Source organism: Octodon degus, unplaced genomic scaffold (assembly GCF_000260255.1).
Source record: "Octodon degus isolate 3935 unplaced genomic scaffold, OctDeg1.0 scaffold00107, whole genome shotgun sequence".
Classification (NCBI taxonomy): Eukaryota; Metazoa; Chordata; class Mammalia; order Rodentia; family Octodontidae; genus Octodon; species Octodon degus.
In genome coordinates, this window is record NW_004524683.1 from 1233892 (window position 1) to 1258729 (window position 24838).

General features: G+C 40.1%; 1 protein-coding gene across 2 annotated transcripts in view; it reads left to right on the top strand.

The window, feature by feature from the left end:
• The window catches only part of LOC101564356 (cytochrome c oxidase assembly factor 7), a 24883-nt gene extending 1610 nt beyond the window's left edge, over positions 1-23273 (top strand). The window contains exons 2-4 of one of the 2 annotated variants that reach the window (XM_023724281.1): positions 1727-1867; positions 14208-14572; positions 22618-23273. In XM_023724281.1, coding sequence (XP_023580049.1) covers positions 1727-1867; positions 14208-14572; positions 22618-22653 — 542 coding nt within the window. In that variant the 3' untranslated portion in view covers positions 22654-23273. Of the gene's footprint in view, positions 1-1726; positions 1868-14207; positions 14890-22617 lie in introns of those variants that run through there. The other variant, XM_004639111.2, reaches the window with a different exon arrangement.
• Positions 23274-24838: the final 1565 nt, after the last annotated feature.

Consider the following 24838-nt stretch of genomic DNA (forward strand, 5'->3'; position numbering starts at 1 on the left):
GAGTCTTACTAGGCAGTTCGGTAGGTCAGGCTGGTCTGGAACTTGCAGTGATCCCCCTGCCTCAGCCTCCAAGTGCTGGAATTATAGGTGTGTGCCACCGCACTCAGCCTGTTCCTTAGAAGCCTTTATCTCCCATTTAGATAACTGAAATAGCATTGTAATCCATTCATTTGTACTTGCCTTTAAAATCTATTCTGTTATCATTACCCAAGTGTATCCCTTCTTACACTTACCTACCTCCCTGTTTATCCAGCCATAGACAAATATACATACTGGAACAACATTTTTTAAATGTAAATTGAATCTTGTCACTTTTTTTTTTGTCTCCCAGTAGTGGGGATTGAACACAGGTCTGGTGCTTGCCATCCATAGTGGTTTTACCATTTTACAGTCACACCAACAATGAAGAAAGGATCCTTTTTTCCCCCTGTCAGCATTTATTGTTTGATTGCTTTTTAAAGGTTGAATAGTACTCCATTGTGGATCTACGCTTTATCTATTCATACACAAGGCCTTGCATATGGTAGGCAAGTGCTTTAAACAGCCTCAGGCCCACTTCCTTTCTTAAAACTCTCTGGTGGTTTTATTGTTGCACTTGAGTTGAAATTTTTGTAGGTCTGGGGATGTGACTCAGTGGTATAACGCTTGCCTTACAGGGCCCTGAGTTCAATCCCCAGTACTGGAAAAACAAAACAAAACACAAATACTCCTTCCAGTGCTCTGCAAGGCCCTGTGATTTGGTCTTTGCTGCCATCTAATTTCTTATCTCCTCAGCTATATTATACCTTATTTATGCCAAGCTTACTTCCACTTTCAGATATTTTTATTTACATTTCCTTGTACCAGGACTTTCTGCCTCCTTGACATTTATTGTCTTGGTGAGACCTTCCTTGATTGCCCTGTCTATATGAGTTATTCTCTGCAATATGTACAACAAACTGATCATCTTGTTTTATTTTAATCATACATTTATTGTTTGGATACACTGGTTCATTTTTATTTCCTTCCCTAGAATGTAAATTTTAGGAGGGCAAATGACTGTTCCCAGCATCTGTGTACATAGATGTATATGGTTGTTCAGATATTTTTGAATGAAAATGAGTAAGAAACTGTGTATGTTATTGTTAGGGATGTCAAGGGAGGGGAGAGAAGTTCAGGAGGGAAGCTTGCTGGGACTTGGAGATCACCAAAGAGTGAGGAGGGGGAGCCTGATTTTTCAGCTCTTTTGGTAGCTGCTGTTTCTGTTCCTCTTGGGGCTTTAAGTTCCTAGCTTGGCCAAGGAATAATATAGTCATCGCTACATGACTTGCTGCCATAAGATTAGCCTTTGAACTCTTTTGGTTTTTTAATGTTTTTTACTGCTGCACTTCATGAAATGTTCCAGGCTTCATGAGAAATTCCAAAGCTAGAAATATTTCAATCATGGAAGTCGGTGGGTCTTTGGGCCAGACCTATAAGGAACAGAAGGGCTGGTGGGTGGTGGAGCCAGTGTAGGGGGCCAAGGTCTCCCCAGTCTGTACATTGCTTAGGCCCCAAGGGGAGACAAGGCCACTTGTGGGAATGGCTGAGACCACCTATGTTTTTTTGTGGTGAGGGCAACTTGCTGCTCTTGACAAGAACTGGAGCTGGTTCTAAGTAAAAGGCTCAGTCTGGCCCATCCACCCTCTCTCTCCATGTGGCAGAGGAGCAGCTCCAGATGTGAACACTTCTTGCCTTCTGCTCACAGGTTGTTATCGCCTGGTGGACTATCTGGAAGGGATCCAGAAGAATTTCGATGAAGCGGCCAGAGTGCTGAAGTTCAACTGTGAAGACAACAAACACAGTGATAGCTGCTACAAACTGGGGGCCTATTACATAACTGGAAAAGGTATAAGGGGCCTGCTTTCCATGGGCCTTGCTGACACCAGTGCTGGCATCACATCTGAGCTGGAAGCTGAGCACTCTTCGTAGAACCACCCTCAGACTACAGTCACCATGCCCTACCTCATAGCTCCAGATCTTATTCCTTCTGTCCAAGTGAAACTTTTCCCTTTGACCAGCATCTCCCCATTTTCTACTCCTTAGACCCTGGCAGCTACCACTTTTCTCTCTACTTCAATGAGTTTGGTGGTTTTAGGTTGCACATATAAGTGAGATTGTACTTTGTCTTTCTGTGCCTGGCTTATTTCACTTAGCGTAATGTCTATCATAAGGCATTTCATCAGTGTGGTCACAAATGATAGAATTTTCTTCTTTAAGATTGAATAGTGTTCCATTGTATATCTGTGCTTTATCCATTCATCTGTTGGTAGAAGATGCTCAGGTTGATTCCATATTGCGGGAGTTGTAAGTTATGCTGCAGTGAACATAGTGAAGATACCTGCTTGAGTTGCTGGATTCATTTCCTAATTTAGATAGCCACCCAGAAGTGAATTGCTAGAGTATAAAACAATTTTATTTTTAAGTTTTTGAGGAATTGTCATATAATTTTCCATGATGTCTATACTATTTCTTTTTTCTTTTCTTTTTTTCTCTTTTTTTTTTTTTTAGTATTTAGTGCAGAGTTTATAGGGTCTCACTACGTAGATCAAACTCATAGTGATCCTCCTGTTTACAGCTTCCCAAGTGCTGGGATTACAGGCGCGTACTACCACAGCCAGTTTCAGCGCGCCCCCGGCAGCGGAGCTGGCACTGCAGGCCTAGGGCTTGAACCCGCAGCCCCTCTGTCTGCCTAAGCAGGCGCTTTAATCTACTGAGCAATTTGGCTGGCCTTTGTACTATTTGACATTCTTACCAACAGTGTGTAAGAGTTCCAATTTCTCCACATCCTCACCAACACTTGGTATCTTTTGTTGTTTTGATATTTCTCCACATCCTCGCCAACACTTGTTATCTGTTGGCTTTTTGATAATAGCCACTTTAACACATATGAGGTGGTATCTCACTGTGGTTTTGATTTTAATTTCTCTGATTAATAACATTGAGTGTTTTGTCACAAATCTATTGGCCAGTTGTATGTCATCTTTTGAGAAATGTCTATTAGATCTCTGTTTTTATATATTTAGTTGGGCCTTTTATTTTTTTTTATTTTTTTTATTTTTTTTTTGTGGTGGTGGTAATGGTAATGGGAGTTGAAACCAGGGACCACTGGACTACATCCCAATCCCCTTTTTAAAATTTATCTCAGGGCCGGGGAGATGGCTCAGTAGAAGGGCCTGAGTTCAATCCCCGGTTCCATCAAAAAAAAAAAAAAGAGAGACAGAGTCTTACTAAATTGTACAAGCTGACCTCAAATATTTGATTTGATCCTTCTGCCTCAGCTTCCTGAGTATGTGGAGTTACAGGCTTGTACCATTATGCCCAGCTAATGGGTTATTTTGCTTTATTTTATTTTAATTAATTAATTTATTTATTGCAGTACTAGAAATTGAACTCAGGACCCTGTGCTTGCCAGGCAAGCACTTATTCTACTGAGCTATCATCTCCCTGGCCCCTAAAGGATTTTTTTTTTTTTTTTTGGTGGCTCAGGCTTCCTGAAGGACAGGTCTGGTAAGGAAGGTGGAGCTCAGGATTGAACCGTGGTATCTTGCTCCTGACTGCATTTGCATGAGCAGGCACTTAAACAACTGAGCTAACGGGCAGGCCCCCTAATGGGTTATTTAAAAAAAAAAAAAAAATTTGTGCACATTTGCAGTACATAATGATTACATTCATTGTGGGAATTAGTATATATCCATAACACATCTTAATTCTCTTTTCCCCCTTGTCCTCTTCCCCTCCATTGGTGGTGGTGTTTTGGGCCAGGATCAGATTTACTTATTTATTTATTTATTTATTTATTTTTTACTTATTTATTTTATGCCTTTATCAAATCTTTTGTAAACACAGATTAACAACCAGCCTAACAGGCAAAAACCATGTAAAACACACAAAATAATTTATACTAAATCAAGGTACACTGTTAGATACATTGATACAGTGGCTATGCTGGATTACAATAACTTTTTATTTCTCCCTACTGTTCGTTCTTAATTTTGTACTTTATACGTTGGGCTTCTCATATACGAGAAACCATGCAATATTTAAGCTTGTGTATCTGATTTATTTCACTTAACATTATGATCTCAAAGTGTTACCATTTTTCTTTAAATGACAGGTTTATCCTTTTTGTTTGTTAGTCACTTTCTTGTCACAGGGACACAATTTATCTGACACCTCTGACTTAAAGGAAGAGAGGTTCAATTTTTGTTTTGGTACTGGGGAGCAAACTCAGGGCCTTGAACTTGCCAGGTAGATTATAACACCACTGAGCTATATATCACTGGCCTTTTATTATTATTATTTTTTAAATAATAATAATATATTACTTGAGACAAGGGCTCTCTATGTAGCCCAGGTTGGCCTTGAACTTACAGCAGTTCTTCTGTCTTAGCCTTCGAAGTGCTAGGTTTACAGGTGTATGCCACCATGCCCAGCATGGCAGAGTAGGACTCCATTGTGTAGAAATACTACATTTTTTTTTATGCATTCACCTATTAATGGGCATATAGGCTGCTTCCAAGATTTAGCTATGATGAATTCTGCTGCTGTAAACATCAGTATGCATGTATCATTATAACATGATATCTTTAACTCTTTCAGGAAGAGATCTAGAAAGAGAATAGATGGGTTGAGTGGAATCTCCATACTGGTTTCCATAGTAGGGATTTTGGGGTGTTTTTTTTGTTTTGTTTTTAGTACCAGGGATCGAACTCATGATTTTGTGCTTGCCATCCACAGTGGTTTTACCAGCTTACAGTTACACCAACAACAGGGAAAGGTTCATTTATCCCTGCCCCCACAACCTCTTCAGCATTTATTTAATTTCTTGAAGATAGTCCTTCTTTCCATAGTGAGATAAAATCTCAGTGTTTTAATTTGCATTTTTCAAATGACCAGTGATGTTGAACATACTTATTGGCCATTTGTACTTCTTTATATGACAAGTGTCAGTTCACTTTAGATGCCTTTGTTGGGTTTTTTTTTGTTTTTGTTTTTGTTTTGAGATAAGATGTCACTGTGTAGTTCATTGTACCCTTGAACTCACTACGTAGGCCACGCAGGCCTCAAACTCATAGCAGTCCTTCCTCAGCCTCTCAAGTGCTGTGAATGGCGTGTACTGTTATACCCAACTTCAGTGACCATTTTTTTGAGTCTGTAAATTGGGGGAATCTAATAACCACTCCTTTGAAGAGCAACTGGAAAAATTTTTCTCATTCTGTGCATCATCTCTTCACTCTGTTGGTTTCTTTGCTATACAGAAGCTTTTTAATTTGATATGGTCCTGTTTATTAAATCTTGATTTTTATTTCTTGTGTAACCAGTTTACCTATGCCTGTATCTTCAAGAGTTTATTTTATATTCTAGCAGATTGTTTTATTTTAATATTTAGATTTTTTCTTTAATATTTAGATTTTTGATGCATTTTGATTTTAGTTTAGTGCATAATAAGAATATGGGTCTAGGTTCAATCTCTGGCAAGTGCATAGCCAGTATTCCCAGCACCATTTGTTAAAGCTATTTTTCTTCCAGGAAAAGTTTTTGGCCCCTTTGTCAGAGGTAGGATAGCTGTATGTCCCTACATTTGTTTCTATATTCTCTGTTCTGTTCAGTTAAACAAATCTGATGGTGTGTATGTGTGTGTGTGTGTGTTTGTGTGTTTGTTGCTAATACCATACAGTTTTTATCAGTGTAGCTTTACAGTATAGTTTAAAGCCTGGGACTGTGATACTTCTTGCCTTTTTCGCATAGAGTTGCTTTTGCTATTCATGGTGTACTCTGATACTATATAAATTTTAGGAATGTTTTCTATAGTTCTGTCTTGTTTTTTGTTTTGTTTTGTTTTGTTTTTAATGTATTTGGTAGAGTTTCACTACACAGCTTGGACTCACAGTGATCCTCCTGTTTACAGCCTCACCAGCTCAGGGATTACAGGAGTGCACCACCAGTTTTGGCTTGAAGTCTACCTTGTCTGAAAGTAGGGTAGCTGTACCTACTTTTTTCTTGGTTCCTGTTGCATGGAATATTTTCTATCCTTTGAATTTTTAATCTGTAAATTTCCTTTTTAATTAAATGTGTTTCTTATGTGCTACATATTATTTGGTTTTGTTTCATGATCTATTCTGCCAGTGTGTGTCTTGATTGGGAAATTGAGACTATTCATATTAAGAGTTATTACTGAAAACTATTGAGTTATTTCTGTAGTCACAGTAGTTTCCTTTTGCTGATTTTCTTCTTTTGTTTAGTTCTTTATCCCACTAGGTATATTCATTCTTTTTGTCTTTTTTTTTTTTTTTTTTTTTGTATTTTAGGGAACGGTCTACAGGGTGTTCAGGGTCTCACTACTAGATCGGACTCAGAGTGATCTGCCTGTTTACAGCCTCCCAGGAGCTGGAACTACAGGCATGCATGGGCCCAGCACAGCTGAGGTTTTATATGCCTCACATCTATGTTTATTTTATCGCTATATTTTGGGGTTTTCTGCCATTATTTCTGTGGGGAGGTTTGTAATGCCACTTGTATTGGCCACCTGTATTGTCTTCCAATTTTTCTCTTATTCTATTTATTCTTAGATTTTTTTGTTAGTTTTTTGTATTTTTGAGGCAGGGTCTCCCTATGGAGTGCAGGTTGGTCTTGAACTTGCTTGTATAGCCCAGGCTGGGCTCAAACTCTCAGTGATCCTTCTACCTCACTTCCCAAGTGCTGGGATTATAGGCTTATGCCAGTACACCTGGCTTAGATTTGTTTTTGTGTCATTTAGCAGCTATTCAATCAATTTTTCATGCTCTCTTGCTAATTTTGTTTTTTTGAGACAGAGTGTTGCTATGTAGCTTAAGCTAGCTATCCACTTGCTTTGTAGCCCATGCTTGGCCTCAAGCTCACAGCAATCCTTCGGACTCAATCTCCTGAGTGTTGGTGCTTGTGGCTCTGGATTTCTGATTGAAACTCTTACATTGACTCTTAATTTTATTTTTATTTTATTTGTTTATTTATTTTGTGGCCAACTCAGCCCATCCTGGGGGCGGGGCTGGCCCTGTATGTGGTACCAGGAATCGAACTGTGGTCCTTGTGTACTTGCTTAAGCTTACCTAGGCAGGCACTTTAGACCACTGAGCTATCTTACCGGCCCTGACTCTTAATTCTTTATTGAGCTGGTCATACATGTTTTATATAGTTTAGCTCAACTAGCTTTGTATTACTATCTTCTAAAAAGCTCCTGATCATTTGGTTATTACTTCTGTTTTAATTACTTTCTGTGGCTGAGACAAAATACCTCAGATCCACAAATTAAAGGACAAAAGGTTTGGGCTGGACAGATAGCTCAGCAGATTAAAGCACCCACTTAGGCAGACGCAGGGACCAGGGTTTCAATCCCCAGCCTGCTGTGGCGGCCCCACCCCCAGGGCATGCCGAGATGGCAACTGAGACTGAGCGTGGTGGCGTGCACCTGTAATCCTAGGACTTAGGAGACTGAAAAACAGGGAAGATCACTACAAGTCTGATCTGTGTGGTGAGACCCTGTAGACTCTGCACTAAATACATTAAAAAACAAAAACAAAAAAAAAAAACAGGAAAGGCTTATTTTAACTAACAGTTGGTAGAGGTTTCAGTCAACAGTCTGCTCACCCTGAAGCACAGTGGCCTGACAGGTATGGCAGAGGAGTAGAGCCTTGGTGTTGTGTTCCACTGGTTTATATTGTCTCTTTTTGTGTTGATGCCATGCTCTTTTGATTTTTAAGCTTTGTTGTATATTTGAAAACAGGTAGGGTAATGCTTTTGGTCTTTTTGCTCAACATTGCTGTGCTTTGGAAATTTTTATGGTACATTATGAATTTATGATTGTTTTTTCTGTATTGTTGAAAATATCATTGGAATTTTAATAAAGATTACATTGAATCTGAAGCTCACTTTAGGGTAGTATGAACACTTAACAATATTGTTCTAGTCCATGATGCTTTTCTTTTTTTTGAAGCTTTTGTTTTTATCTGGGTTGTCTTGAGTTTCTTTCATCAATGTTTTACAATTTCCAGTATACTCGTCCACCTTCTTGGTTACATTTATTTATAAATTATATGTGTATTTATTTATATTTTGGGGTATTGGGGATTAACCCAGGGCCTTACATGTGCAAGGCGTACACACTCTACCACTGAGCAATACTGCAGCCACTGAGTTCTATTTTTTACAAGCTATTATGAGATTTTTTTTTTTTTTTTTTTTTTTTTTTTTGAGAAAGGGTCTTGCTATACAGTTCAGGCTGGTCTTGAGCTCACTTTGTACCCTAGGCTGGCGTGCACCACCACACTCCATCTCTTGTTTTATCTTTTGAGATGGAGCCTCACTGGTCTTGAACTTGGTGGGCTCAAGGCATTCTTCTACCTCAGCCTCCCACATAGCTGGGATTACAGGTGTTTTATTTTCGTGATTTCTTTTTCAGATAGTTCATTGTTAGTATGTTAGTATATACAAATGTTACTGATTTTCATAACTTAATTGATCTTTTCTGTGCTCTGACATTTCTTTCTTTTACTGACTTTCAGCCTGATTTTTTTTTTTTCTTGAAGGGGAAAATGAGGTTATTTATTTGAGCTCTTTTTTTTTTTTTTCTTAACTTAGACTTTTTTTATTTATTTATTTTTTTATTTTTGCGGAACCAGGGATTGAACTCAGGCCCTTGCATTTGCCGGGGAAACACTTATTCTACTGAGCCATGTCCCTGGCCCCTTAACTTAGACTTTTTATTGTCATAAACTCCCTCTTAGAATTGCTTTTGGTATATCCTGAAAGTTTGGGTATGCTGTGTTTGCATTTTTATTTTTCTTGTGCAGATTTTTTAATTTCCTTGGCCCGTTAGTTATTTAGTATTGATTAATTTCCACATATTTGTGAATACTGTAGCTTTGTTCCTGTATTGATTTCTCTTTTCATATTTTTTGTTCAAAAGTGATATACTTAATATCATTTCAATCATACTGAATTTGAAACATACTTTATGGTCTAACTTATGAGGCTTTCTCACATTGTTTCCTGGTGCTCAAACAGAATGCATCTGCTTGTGCAATAACGTGCAGTGGATTATTCCCAAGTATGCCTTCAACAGGACAAATGTGTTTTTTTTCTATATAGTTCCTTATCTTAATAAATATGTAATATAAATTTAAGCAAGGTTCTATTTAGTGTGTTTGTAAACTATGAAGTAAGGAAATGAGCATTTTGTGGAGTTTGTGTTTTGCATATTTAAGGTGAAACATAAGTTTTAAATAAACCTATAATATTTTATCTGAAAAAAAATAATGAACTAAGTTGCTGTTACTGGTGGTGTCTGAAGTTCCTTTGGTACATACTTTCCGTCAAACATACTTCTGTCTTGATCTTTTGTCTCAGTGATCTAACCATTATTGGAGTGGGGTACTGGAGTCCTTTGTTATTAATGTATTGCTGTCCTTTCTCCTTTAGCCCTTCCAGGCAGGAGCTTATGCTGCTGAGCTCTCTTCCCAGCCCTCCATTAACCCTGTATTTGCTTTATAAATCTAAGGTGGTCCAAGGTGGTATAATCTCTGTTTTACAGAAAGTTTAACATTAGCAGATGTTTTTGATTTCTTTACCAGGGCAGTGGGGTGTTTCTTTGACCTAATAATATGTCCCCTGCATATTCTTTCTTTCTTTCTTTTTTTTTTTTTTTTGGTGGAACCGGGGATAGAACTCAAGCCCTTGCACTGGCCAGGAAAGCGCTTATTCTACTGAGCCATGTCCTTGCCCCTCTCATATTCTTTCTGAACAAAATAATTTGAAGTGCAAATAAAACTTACATGCAAAAATACTTGTATTATTTATATGAAATTTTTATTTGTAATGTGTGAGTAATATGTATTGTATTTTTTAAAAAACCTGTGTACCAACAGTAACAACTTAGTTACCTGGTGGTAGTGGTACTAGGGGTTAAACCACCCTAGCAGCCTTTCCCTACTACTACTGAGCTATAGCCCCAGCAGCTTAGTTAAATACTGTTATTTTCTTTTTTATATATATACTGTTATTTTCATTGGGGGAAATACTATTTAGTTCATTAAAAAGTATTTCTAAACAACTTTTGTTGGAACCGGGGAGATAGCTCAGTAGAATAAGCGCTTGCCTGGCAAGCTCAGGGTCCTGAGTTCAATCCCTGGTACCAAAAATAAATAAATAAATAAATAAATAAATAAATAAATAAATAAATTTCTTTTTTGCTGAACTGGGGATTGAACTCAGGCCCTTGTACTTGCCAGGCAAGTGCTTATTCAACTGAGCTATCACAACTTTTGTTGATAAGGAGAAAATCTTACAATAATTAAAAAGTGAAGAAAGCTAAATTTAAATTATTTATGGTGTGACTACAGCTATTATAATCCAACTATTATTTAAAAACATGTCTATAGTGATTATCTCCAGATTAGGTATCTTAGTAAACGTTTGGGCTCTTGTTTCAATACCATGTTTTCTATGATGGGTAGAGGTCTTTCTTGAATCAGGAAAAGTGAAAAAGCCTGTGCAATTTTTTTCCCTTCTCTTAGTAGACAAACATACAATTAATTGCTGTGTGCTGAGGCATTCCACTTAACTACTTAAATATCTACTACCCACAGTAATGAATTAGTTATAGGTCAGTGAAAGGAAGAAAAATTTACACCAGTACCTGTTATATCTAGGAGAGTTTGATGAATATCATTAAAGAGAGACATGTAAAGTGGTATAAGGATTTGATCCTGGGAACGTGTCCTTATAGCAAATATGCAGAAGTTAAACAAAAATCATGGTGGTGATAGCACAGAGAATGGAAATGGAAATGCAGGTATGTATTACAAAGCTCTTGTGTTGCATGGAAGAGGCATAATATTATTTCATGGTAGATCGTGATAAAGATATATATTATAAGCAGGAGGTAAACCACAAAAAGAGGAGGGATAATTAAAAAGCTAGCGATGAAAATAAGTATTAGAAATAGTTCAAAAGAAGACAGAAAAAGCTTGCAAAATCACTTGGGACAAGTGGAAAACAAGATTATAGATTTGAACCCATCCTACCAGTACTATGTTAAATGTAACCAAATACTCCAGTAGAGTAAAGATTTTAGCGAGGATATAAAGGCAAAGCCCCAACTCTATGCAGTACTATTATCATATAGCGGTTGCTGGGGCTGTGTGTGTAGCTCATTGGTGGAGTGCTTGTGTAGCATGAGTGAGGCCCTGGATTGAATTTCTAGCACTGAAGAAAAATAATAAAGATGTTTACAGTGTGAAAACAAATGTTGAGGCTGGGAATGTAGCTCAGAGGTAGAGTAAGGCCTGGCATGTGCATGGCCCTGAGTTTGATTCCCAGTACTGCAAAAATAAACCAGAAAAGTGTAGCACTTGCTACTTTTCCAGCTCTTTGTAAATATAGATTTAAAATTTTGACATATTAACTAGATACTGTTATCCTTATTTTATAGATAAGGAAAATTGAGGCTCAGAGAGGGTTAGGTCAGTAAGGTGGTAGTCATGGAGCCAAGATGAGCAAGGGTTTTGTGGCTACACAGCCCAGGCCTTATTAACCGTTGTGCTATGCCAGCTGAATTTGTTGAAATAATCCATAAAGCAGAAGCCAGAAAGATGGAGGTATGAGGCACCTCCATGTACACTGCTTATAGTTATGAGAAAGCTTTAAAAAGAAAAAAAGATTCTAATCTTAATCATATTTTTTCTAATCTTTCTTTTAAATTTTATTATTTTAAATCATTTATTTATTTGGTACTGGGTCTTGCTACACAGTTCCGACTCATAGTGATCCTCATATCTCAGCCTCCCCAGCACTGGTATTACAGGCGTGTGCCACCATACCCGATTTCAGTGGCTGGCACGGTAGCATGGCACACAGTTTCAGAGATTGAAACTGTGTGCTATGCTACTTAGACCACCCAGGCACTTAGACCACCCAGCTATCTCCCCAGCCCACTTTCTAATTCTATATACTCATTTAGGAAATTTCTCTGTGGGAGGAAATATTAAAGATGAATAATTTCCTTTGTTTTACTTTACCCAGGTTTTCTTCTGATAAAATCAAAGTTAAATTTTTTATTTATAATAATGTATGTGATTAAACTCTTCGAAGTATTTTTGTGTGGTATTCACTTAGCCAGTGAGCATTTGTTTGTTTATTTATTTGTTTATTTATTTATTTGGTTTTTTTGATACAGGGTCTTATTGTATAGTTTAGGCTATCTCTACACTAAATAACCCAGGCTGGCTTTGAACCTGTGGCAGTCCTTGTGTCTCAGCCTCCTGAGTGCTGTGATCACAAAAGTGTGCTACCATGTCTGGCAGCCAGGATTTTATTTGCAAAAATGACTGGAGTGGTGTTGAATTCATGATAATGATGAATAATATTTTTTTCTTTTTTTAATGATGAATATTTAAATGGAGTTTTTTGAGACTGAGTAATTTAGTATACATGTGGATTTGAAATATTGTGTGAAAAAAAGAAGTAATCCCTATCACTACCTCTGCTTAATTAAATAGCTTGTTAGCAGTTTCTCATGGCTTTTAGGGTAAATCCAGAGTCTTGCCCATAACCCAATAGACCCAGAGTGATCTAGCCCTGGCTGCCTCTCTAGCCTTCTTTCTTAATGATTTCTGGGTTCTAATCACAGCCGCCTTTTGCTCTTTGTTTTATTTCCCTTGGCTAAAATCTCACCTATTTTCTTTTGCCTCTTCTTACTATGTTAGAGCTGACATGTCACTATTTTTTTTTAATGTATGTAGTACAGGGTCTTCAGAGTCTCACTACACAGATAGACTTGTAGTGATTCTCCTGTTTTTAGCCTCCCAAGGATTGGGATTACAGGTGCGCACCACCACGCCTAGTCTCAGTCATTCTCAGCATGCCCTGGGAGTGGGGCCAGCATGGCAGAGATTGAACCCCAGTCCCTGCCCTGCCTAAACAGGCGCTTTAATCTGCTGAGCTATCTGGCCAGCCACTAACATGTCACTTCTTAAGGGAACTTTCCTTGACCTTGTTTGCAGGCTAGGGCTGGGCCCTCATGCATTTGCATAGGACAAGGATACTTCTCTATAGAGTCACATTTATAATTACTCCTATTTTTGTATGTCTCACTAGACCATAAGATCCTGGCAGGTGTGAGGACCTGAGTTCAATTTCTGGTCCCCTCCCCACCAAAAAAAATTTTTTTAAAGATCCACAAGGCGCGATTCTTGAGTGTGTTCCTTAGGACATAGCATAGTAGTTGGGAAATAACAGAGATTCATCACATTGTCATCCGTCAGTCACTGGGAGAGTGGTGCCAGGGCTCCTGCAGACACCAGAATCCTCAGTGGCTCAAATCCTTTATATAAAATGGCATAGTGTTTTCACATAACCTTTGTAGTCTTCGTGTATACTTTTAAATCATCTCTAGATTATAATATAAATGATTATAATATACAATATAAATAATATAAACAGTTGTTATACTGTGTATTACTTTAGGAATAATGAGTAGAGAAAAATCTATACATGTCCAGTACAGACGTAATTCTTTTTTTGAATATTTTTGATCTGAGATTGGTTGAACCTCCAGGTTAATTAAACCATATACTTAAAAGGATTTGTTAACTCTATGTTTTTTAAATGAATGAACACTTAATTGAGTGGTTACAAAATACCATGTCCTCACTATCATTCTCAATTCTTACCTCCTTTAATTCTTTGGACATCCTGACAAGATAGCATATTGAAGAGTTTATACTTACTTGTATTTATTTTATTTTTATTTTTTTCTGTATTTAGCACAGGGTTTATAGGGTCTCACCACACAGATCAGACTTGTAGTGATCCTGTTTCAACCTCAGAAGAGCTGGGATTACAGGTGGTGCCACCACGCCCAGTCTTAATCCCCATCTCAGCCCTGGGGGCGGAGCTGGCATGGCAGGCCAGGGATTAAATCCCTGGCCCCTGCATCTGCCTAAGCAGGCGCTTTAATCCACTGAACTATCTGGCTGGCCCAAGAGTTTATACTGAAAAATGCTGAAAGCTCTGCACTACACCAGGCTGCCTTCCATTCATGGTGCCTTAGCCCATAGGACATGAACTTTATCCAGAATTCTGCCCAGACTTTGTCCTGAGGCAACTAGTTTTGTGCTTGGATTTACTCTTTTCTTTGCTTTCTCTCCTCACAGGTGGACTGACTCAAGACCTGAAAGCTGCCTTCAGCTGCTTTCTGATGGCATGTGAGAAGCCCGGCAAGAAGTCTGTGGAAGCCTGTCACAATGTTGGTCTCTTGGCTCATGAAGGAGAGGTCAATGAGGATGGCCAGCCTGACCTAAGAAAAGCTCGGGACTACTACACCAGGGCCTGTGATGGTGGTTACGCTCCCAGCTGCTTCAATCTCAGTGCCATGTTCCTGCAAGGTGCTCCTGGCTTCCCCAAGGACATGTCTCTGGCTTGTAAATACTCAATGAAAGCTTGTGACCTGGGCCACATTTGGGCCTGTGCCAATGCCAGTCGCATGTACAAGCTGGGGGACGGTGTTGATAAGGACGAGGTGAAGGCCGAGGTGCTAAAAAATCGGGCCCAGCAGCTGCACAAAGCACAGCAGAAAAGTGTCCAGTCCTTAACGTTTGGGTAGTGTGAGGCTGGTGAGGCTGGCACCTCCAGTTTCTGAGATCTGATGCAGCCCTTGACAGTCAACCTGCTGGAGCAGGAGAACTTTGAGCTCAATTTCAGCAGCTCTAGTTACATAGATCCATTTATCCCAAAGTGTTGCCTACTGGGATTTGGCCTATAGTATGTATTTCAGTTGCTAATTCTTTATTAGACTGAATTCTGTGAAGAAAACCACATTTATGGGGCCTTAATTTTCAGACTTTTTTTTTTTTTCCAGAACCGGCGATTGAACTCAGGCCCTTGTGCTTGCCAGGCAAGCACTTATTCTACTGAGCTAACTTCCTGGCCCCCTAATTTTCGGACTCTTACAGATCTGTCAGAAGTAGTAGCAAACTAGAGAGCCATAGAAATTTGGGTAATGAGGAAAGATTAGCAGCCACAGACCCTGAAGGAGCTAAGCATCATATTCATTATTAATACTATTTTAGTTGGAAGGGCTTGAAAAACAGTATCTTCATTTATGTAATAGAGATTTTAAGAAGCTAAGAACAGTTAAATCATGACTGACACCCTCTGATTTAGGTAATCATTGATGTAGGCTTTTTATTTTATTTAATTTTATTTATTTATTTTATTTTGTGGTACTGGAGATCAAACTCAGGGTCTTGCACTTGCCAGGCAAACACTTATGCTGCTGAACTATGTCCCTGGCCCCATTGGTATAGGCTTTTTAAATCTTACTATAAATTCATAGAGATCAGGAGGGATGGGTAACATGATGATTAAAGGTTTTTATACCTCAGAGCTGAGGAAAAAAACCATAAGCCTAGTTTTTAGAAGGTATTCAGAGTTAAAAATTAGCATCTCAGATAATTACAGGCACACACACCTGTAATCCTATCACAGATTGAGGCAGGAAGGTTACCATGAGTTCAAGGCCAGCCTGAACTGTGTAGTGAGACTTCCTCTAAATAAATACATACATACATACATACATACATACATACATACAAAACCCGGCATCTCCAGGGCATCTACCTGGCCCAGCTCCTCGTGCTTAGGAAATAGATTATTCCCCAGACGATTCCAGCTAGGAATTTGTAAGCATGTTTTGTGACATTTTGCCCACTGGAACTGAACTTTTAAAAAATCTGTTCCTATGGATAAACCACTTTGAGTGGTTTGCAGTTTGTTTTATTATCCCCAGATTCTAGGTAGGGTATTGTTGCTTTTTTCTGTTATCTCTAACTTGTCGCCAGAGGGCGAGCTTGTCATTTTCCTGCGGATAACAGGACCATTAAATCTGTCACTGTGGGGGGGCCTGGCGCTGGCTCAGTTCTTTAAGAGGCTGCTTCCGCAAAGCTTTCAGCCTCAGGTTGCTGTAGTTCGATCTCCACAACACTCCAGCCAGCCAAACCACCCCTGAGGGCATTCGGAGCAAAATAAAAAAATCTGTCAATGTGTACAGTGTTCAGCTTTCAGCTTTCAGCTTTGCAGCTGTCCTACAAGGAACAAGGTTTGCAAGCTCAGCCATCCAGCCTGAGGTAGAGGATGTAGGACTCCTCATTGGTGGAGGAGAAGGACTTTCCCAAGTATAGGTATCACCAGGCTGGGTTTTGATAACCCATCCCGCTGTAGCAGGCTCATAGGCTCCCATCACAGAAAAAATTTTCAGGATCTGCCAGAGATGTGAGATGGATTTATTAGGCAAAGGCAGAGAGGTACCTTCTGAGCAAGTGTTACAGGGTGAAAGCAGAAAGCAGCCTTTATTGCAGATTGAAAGCAGACAGCCTCAGGCTGGGTGTGGTGGTGCACACCTGTAATCCCAGCATTCTGAGAGGCTGAGGCAGGAGGACCATTGTGAGTTTGAGACCAGCCTGGGCTATAAAGTGAGCGCAAGGCTAGCCTAAACTGGATAGTGAGACCCTGTCTCAAAAAAAAAAAAAAAAAAACGCAAACAGTCCCCAGGTTGCTGAACCTGAGAGGAAAGCTGAATAGGTTGCCAAATGGCCTCACGGTTTAGGACTTTTATATTTAAAAAAAAACTTTGGTTGCTAAAATTATCAATATGAACAGAACAAAGATACTCGAATATTTCATTCCTGAACAAGAAAATCCCCCTGAACCAATGAGTCCTTTGTTTTGTTGAGCCCCAGATGCTCTGGCCTCTGTTATCGATGCTTATCAGCGTGTCCTTCAATGAATCTTTCTCATTCCCTCTTTGCCTTGGCCTTTTCCTAGCTGCCTGTAACTCACTTTGCCAGGACTCTGCTTATCCTCAGCACATACACAAACTTGATTGTTTAGATTTCTGTTGGGAGCTTCTTTTTGGATTAGGTAATGCTCCCCAGGCCTTAGAAAACAGAACCTAAAACTACACCTGTGTAGGTCAGAGGTCTCGCAGTTCACTCTCCTGGGTCTGTTTCAGCTGTCCTTATCTCAAGGCCAGGCTCCTACACCTTATTCTTCTTTGAGCCAATTTATGACCTTGGGTAACTTCAGCTGTGCTGTGGAAGTTACAGTCTTTCTACAAAGTCCAATTGTTATAAAATTTCCTTGTCTCCTGTCTTATTTCTTGTATCTTAACCTTAAAATGAGAGGTTTTAAAAAGTATCAAACTCACTTGTAAAATGTAAACTAGCTTTTTTTTGTGCTTTAAATTCTATGGGCCAAAAAGGATATGAAACAGTGCTTAAATGTACAAATCATGTGGGACTTGTAAATCAAAACCACAGTAGACTCTTACAACTTTTTTTTTTTTTTTTTTTTTTTGGCGGAACCAGAGATTGAACTCAGGCCCTTGTACTTAACAGGCAAGTGCTTATTCACCCAAGCTATCTCCCCAGCCCAACTCTTAAAACTTAACCATAAGAAAACAGCTTGATTTAAAAATGGGCCATAGACCTGAGTAAGATACCTTACCAAAGAATATGTACAAGTAGTAGAACACTTGCCTAGCATGTAGAGACCTGGAGTTCTCTCAGTATTGCAGAAAAAAAAAAAAAAAAAAAAAGGTGACAAACATAAGAAAAGATACCCAATACATGTCATCAGGGAAATGGACATTAAAACAAGACTACTAAACATTTCCTAGAATTGTCAAAATCCAGAACACTAACAACATCAAGTGCAGGTGGTGATGTGGAGCCGCAGGAACTCACTGCTGATGAGAATGCGGGGTGGTGCCGCCACTTCAGGAGGAGACAGTTCAGCATAGTTTCTCAAAACTAAGCATACTCATAACAGTGTGTTCCGGCAGTGTCCTTGGAATTTACCCAAAGGAATGCAAAGTGTCCACACAAAAACTAGTATGTGAATATTTATAGCAGTTTTAAAATTGCCAAAACTTGGAAGCAACCAAGATGTCCTTGAGTAGATTAAAGGGTAAACTGGTACATGCAGACAATGAACTAGTCAGTGCTAAAAAGAGATGAGTTAGCTAGGAAAAGACAAGAATGTTACCAAGTGAAAGAAGCCAATCTGAAAAGGTGCCATTCTGCATGAATCTGATGATAAGGCACTGGTGTCTATTCTGAAAAAGAACTGTGGAGGCAAAACATCAGGGTAGGAGCTGGGGCTGGGGCTTAATATACAGGGGTCCCCAGCTTTGATCCCCAGCACCACAAAGAAAAAAGCACAGATAAGAGGTTAAAGGGGAGGAAAGGATGAATAGTCAGGGCATAGTTTGTAGTGTAGTATATCCACTGTACATGTACTGTGGATATATGTCAGATGTTTGTCTAAACCTCTACCTACTGCCAAGAAGGAGCCCTGATACTCCTGGATTTTGGGTGGGAATGATGTTAGTATACATTCATTGGTTGTAACAAATGCGTTGATAATGCTATTCATATGTGGGGGCAGGTTTACCACTCATGGGAAATCTGCCTTCTGGTCAACTTAGCTGTGAACCTAAAGTTGCTCATAAAAAATAATTTAAGAAAAGAGATACTGCCTCACACCCATTAGGATAACTGCTATTAAAAAAGATAAGGATGTAGGGCTGGGGAGATAGCTCAGTAGAATAAGCACTTGCCTGGCAAGTGCAAGGTTCTGAGTTCAATTCCTGGTACTGCCAAAAAAAAGGATGTAGACAAATTGGAATCCTTGTGGACTGTTGGAAAAGTAAAACTGCATCTGCTACAGAAGATGGTAGGTCCTCAAAAAATTATAATTGGGGCCGGGGAGATGGCTCAATAGAATAAGTGCTTCTCTGGCAAGCGCAAAGGCCTGAGTTCAATCCCTGGTTCTGCCAAAAAATAAAAATAAAAAATAAACGCATTTATGAGTCCTGTGAACTCTGGAATGATAATTGCCTGGGGCTGGGGTGGGGGAGATTATAGGGTGTTAAGTTAGAGCTTCACATTCATAAAGTGAAAAATTCTGGAGATTGCACAACAATGTAAAAATACTTAAAAATATTGAACTGTGCCTATAAAAATGGTTGAGATGGTGAGTTCTGAGTGTATTTTACTTAATTTTTAACAATTTTGAAAATGTAACATTCAAAATGTTTTTTAAAAGTAGTATGTTCTTATGAAATGCAATTTATTTTCTTGTTTGGTTTGTTTGAGACAGGGTCTCGCTTACCTCAGGCTTCCCTTGGACTCAGGTGTTCCTCCTGCCATAGCCTCCCAAGTGCTGGAATTACTGGCATGTGCCATCATGTCCAGTATGAAATATAATTTGGAACATAAAACACCATTACCGCTAGCTTCTTTACTTATAGACATTCTTTGTCCCAATTGTTTTGTGTTTTGTATTGTTTTGCTTTGTTGTACTGGGATTCTCCCCTACCCCAGCCCTTGGCAGGTATCACTCTAGCATTCATGGGACTCATAAATGCTCATATAAGCGTGTCTTTTTTTTTTTTTTTTTAATAGTTGGAATTGAACTCAGGACCTTGCACTTAGCAGGCAGGCGTTGTGCTGCTGAGCTAACCCCGAGTCTACTAAGATACATTCCCACCCTCAGCACTTTTTATTTTGAGATGGAGACGTACAGTGCTCAGGCTGGCCTCAAATTTATAATCCTTCCTTAGCCTCCTGAGTAAGTGGGATTACAGTTGAGCATCACCATGCCCAACTAATTTTGTTTTTTAAGAATCATATTTTTTAATGCAACTTGTGATTTTGAAGAATTGGTAGACCTGAATGTTGGGTGACAGATTGCTGAGTTTTTAACCTATGAACTTATGAACGTGAATGTACAGATATCTTGGAGAGCCAGTCCCCACTCTCTGTAGACATGCCTACAGGTGGTATGTCTACATTTTCTCTTTTTATGGCTGAGTTCTTGCCTGGGACTCTGGTTCCTGTCTTCTTGAATCACATGCTGAGGAGGGCTGTGTGAACAGTGGAAGGAGGAGCATTGTCTGTCAAGATGTGATTGCAAAAAAAATGTGATTTCACATAAGTTACTAAAGGGCAAGGAATAATTATTTACAGGGTGGGAGGGTTCAAGGCCATTTCATCTCTAGGCTGCTGGGGTGGGGGCAATAGGTGGAGAAAAGCCAGCACGAAGAGTTGCTCGCTTTGTGTAGCCTTTGCAGTGAGGCTTGAAAGGGGGTTTTCAGTCCCTGGTCACAGCCAGCAGTATCCTCACTGTGCCTTCTGGCCCGCAGGCATCTGAGTCCTCTTCAGTAACTATTTGCTATGTTTTTCTTCCAGCTTAGGTACCGGGGAAGTTCAGAGAGGCCTGTTGGTGTCGTGGGGAAGCAGATTCCTAATTGACTAGTGGCCTGTATTCTTACTAAAACCTGAGAGTACAGTACTCAGTGCAGTGAGAAAGGCAAGCAGGAGTCCCTTTCCTCCCCCTAGGAAGGGGTGTGGGCTTCATCTTACAGAGAATGCAGAGTTCTAAGCAGGAAAATAAAATGGTCTTCCAGTGCAGGGGAGAAGAGGGACAGGAGGTGGGGAGACTGGACTATTCCAGAAATCAGGGCCAGGGCTGAGGAGTGTCAGGAGCTCAGAGGGTTTGGGTGAGAGGAGGCAGCTAAGTAAGAAAAACATCACCATGTAGAAGGTGGGGAAGACGAGAGTCAGCCTGGGTTTGAGCATCACAGTTGGGTGGAAAGGAGAGGACTTTATACGGAGCTTGTAGAAGAAGAGTTGGACACACGATGAGTTGTGTAGTGATAGAGTTTAGGAGTAAATTTCACTTTTGTTTTTGTTTTTATAAAACTGCATGAAAATTTTTATAAAGAGTTACATGGCAGAGAAACTGCCTGGACTTTGACTCCTATCGATATATACAATTCTAGATTAGTCAAAGACAGACTAAACATCTACATTTAGGGCATCTGACAAGAAAGAGAATAATTTTATAAGTTATTATTTTCTTATGCTGGTGCAGGGACCAGTGTTCAATTCTCAGCACCACATGCCAGGCAGGCCCTGCTCCCGGGCGCACTGAGCTGGCCACTGAGACCAGGCGTGGTGGTGCATGCCTGTAATTCCAGCGCTGGGGAGGTTGAAAACAGAAGGATCACTATGAGTCTTTAATCTGCTGAGCTTTTTGGCTGGCCTCATGATGAGTCTTGGCTATGTAGTGAGATCTTGTACCAAATACATTTAAAAATAATAATTATTGTTTTACATTTCACAGGCTTTTTGTTTTTGGTCAGTACTAGGGATTGAACTTGGGACCTTGCACTTGCCAAGTAGGTGCTTATGCTGCTAAGCTATATCCCTGGCCCGCTTATTTTATATTTTAAAAATTGTCATGTAATCAATTTGGGAAGAAAATCCAAGTTTCTTTGTACTTCCTCCTATTCATTTTGCAGTTTAGGTCTCTTTATTTCGAATTCTGCATTAGGGTTAGTTGGGTGGCACCAGATTCACTAATTCCTATGTCTAAAGGTCATAACCTAGGTTCCATCTTTGTTTTTCATTTTGTTAGCTGTGTGATCTTACCCTAACTTCTGGGCTGGTTTGTTGGTTTTTGTCTGTAAAACAGGGTCTTGGTAGGCAGTTGAGGCTGGCCTCAAACTCACTGTGTAGCCCAGGCCAGGCTTGAACTTGCGGTGATCTTCCTCCCATAGCCTTCCCAGTGCTGGCATTACAGGAGTGTACCACCATGCCTGGTGGTTACCCAACCTTCTGTATTTGGATTTTGTCATTTCTCAGATGGTGATAGCAAAGGCTGTAATAAGTCATAAGGAAGAGTAATATCTCTTACTACAGAATGATAGATTTTTATGGAACCAGGTTTTTCTCCAGTGGCATTGTTAGCTTTGTTGCCATTCTCTTAATGTCTAGGGAGATAATGGAGTGATTCCATATGGGTTTTGATGGCCTGAAACAGCTGAAGGAGGCAGACCTGGGGTAGGGGAGGTGGGGCTGCCCCTACCTTCTTTCTCTGCTGCCTGAGGGCAGAGTAATGAGAAGACACGCACCTGCTGGGGGCCCAGAGTGGAAACTATTCCCAGCTGATGTCCCTCCCTGAGCTTGCAGAATGGTGATAGCATGACAGTTTATAAATCTACCTCCTCGCTGTCTAAAGGGGAAAGTCCAAAATTCTTTGCCCTACGTATAAATGTGCCCACTCCCTGCCTCCACATTTAGCCCCTTCTTTCTAAATTGAGTTTCTGTGTCAGAGAACTGATTATAGTCTGTACCAAAAACAACAAAAAGATCGTCGACCCACACATGCACGCATGCAAATTATTGGTGGTGATGGATATGTGACAAGCAGTGCATCAGGTATGTGTGTATTAAATGACACTAAATCTTAAGTATCTTTCTATAATACAGGAATTGAACCCAGAGGCACTGTACCACTGAGCTAATCCACAACCCTATCTTATCTAGCCTATCTGATATATATTTCTCAATATCTAATTGGTAAATTAAAATTACATGCAAATATGTGATATGTGTATATTCAAATATATATATGATATGTTAGTATTGGGGATGAAATCCTGGGCCTTGTGCTGAACTACATTTCCAGCCTTTTTTTTTTTTTTTTTTTTTGAGACAGGGTCCTGCTAAGTTACCCAGGCTCATGTTGAACTGATGATCTTCCTACCTGGCCTCTGGAGTAGCTGGGATTATACCTGTGTGCTTCCATGTCTGGTTTGAATACACACACTTTTAATTTACCAATTACATATTAAGAAATAGAAAAAGTAACAACAGAAAGGCCAAGGCTGTTTCTTGCTGCCACACTTCCACTAATTGTTTGTCTCTCTGGCATCTCCCTTTTCCATTTTGATTTCATCTTTCAAGACCCCAGAAGACCTCACCTGGTCCCTAGGCTGTGACAGAGGATTTCCATGTCCACATGTGTGCCGAGCCTGCATCCCTCACAGCCCTGACTGCGCCATGCCCGCTTCTGTGAACCTGTGGTCTCTGCTCCTGAGAAGTTCTGGGGAACCAGGACTCGGCCAGCTCTTTCTACCCATAGTGTCCATAGGGAGGCTGGGCCATCCGTGGCCAGTTACCTAGTGAATAGCACAGAGGGGCACAGCAGCAGCCTCTGGCCACCCCAGGCGGGTGCAGGTTTCTCTCACAACTGAGGTCATTTGCAGGGCTCTTCTCTGAAACTCCTTAACAAGAAAAACCATCTCTGTAGAAAGCTGGTACGGTTAGGCACATGTTGGGTCAGGACTCTTAGGTTGTGTTCTTTAAAAAAAAAAAAAAAGTTTTAAAATAAGAAAAAGGATCCAAAACTGCCACCCTTGCATCCTAAAGCACATGTTCAGTGACTCAGTGCCAACAAACCATTAATATCCTCATGGCTTAAAGAATCACAAGTTCAAGTAGGCCACATCTTTTTTGGAATACTAAGAATATGTCTCAGACAAATAAGAATAACTAGTTGTCATCAGTCATCCTATGTTTGTCTCTCTGACTTCTCTATGAGGCTTAAAGCACAAGGAGTTCTTTGAAACCCTCCAAACTTTCCTGTCCCTGACAGCAGTGTGTACACTATGCCTCAATGCCCCAGCACCTGCCTAAATCCATCTTGACCAAATGAATGAAATCTGGATTGAAGTAAGCAAACCCAGGACATCCTTATGCACACTGAAGTGGGTATCTGACTCAAGTGATACAGAGTTCCTGTTCCTTAGTTTGGCAATGCCACCTTTCGTCTGGGCCACACAGTTCAGCTTTTTACCCTGCAGTTTCTTACCTCCTCTGACAGAAGCCTTGCCAACTCCCCATAGTCAAAAACGCAGCCTAGATGTCACCTCCAGGAAGCCCTTCTGGCCTCTCCAAGCTCTGTAGTGCTCAGGCCGCCCTTGTGCTTCTCATTCTGTTCTTTTCAGCTTGTTTGGGACAGGTGTCAGTGCCTTGAGAGCATAGGTCATGCCTGGCACATTTCTATTCTCAGTGCCACAGACCCAGCGCAGATACGAAATGTAACACTGGGCTTGGGAGATAGCTCAGAGGTCTAAGTGCCTGCCTGGCAAGTGCAAGGACCTGAGTTCAATCCTTGGTATTGCATGCCGTTCCAGCCCCCAAAATGGGTGTGGTGGCACACCTGTAATCTCCGCACTGGGGAGGCTGAGGCAGGAAGATCACTATGAGTCCAAACCGCATAGCGACACCCTGTAACAAATAAATAATTTCTATTTATTTATTTATTTATTTATTTATTTATTTATTTATTTTGGCGGAACCAGGTATTGAACTCAGACCCTTGTGCTTGCCAGGGAAGCGATTATTTTACTGAACCATCTCCTCGGCCCAACAAATAAATAATTTTTTAAAAACTTTTTTAAAAAAGAAAGAAACGTAACCTTTATTGAAGGAAGGGGGGTACTCCTATCTTCCAGCAAATCCACAGAGCATTAAAATGTGTTCTGGAGAATCTGGATGTAAATCACCAACTGTGTATAACTGTGGTATGTTACCACTCTGTCTCATTTGCCTTGTCTCTGTGTAGAAATAATACTTACTTTTCATGCAGATGTAAGAGTTAAAGGATGAAATTGTTTGGGACCAAGTAGGTAAGGGTCCAGCTCTGTCCCTGACACATTCTGGTTGTGTACTGAATCACCGGGGACTGTCTTCTAGGGGGAACAAAACTTGTCCTAGGCATCCCCAGAAAGGCTCTGGGAGCTGCCCCAGCCATGGCTCTGTTCATAGAGACGTTAGGAGAAGGAAGACTTCCTATTTGACACACTGGGAAGCCTGGCAAGGAAGTGAACTTCCTAGCATAGGCATCTGTGATGGTTCTACATGAAGGTTAGGAA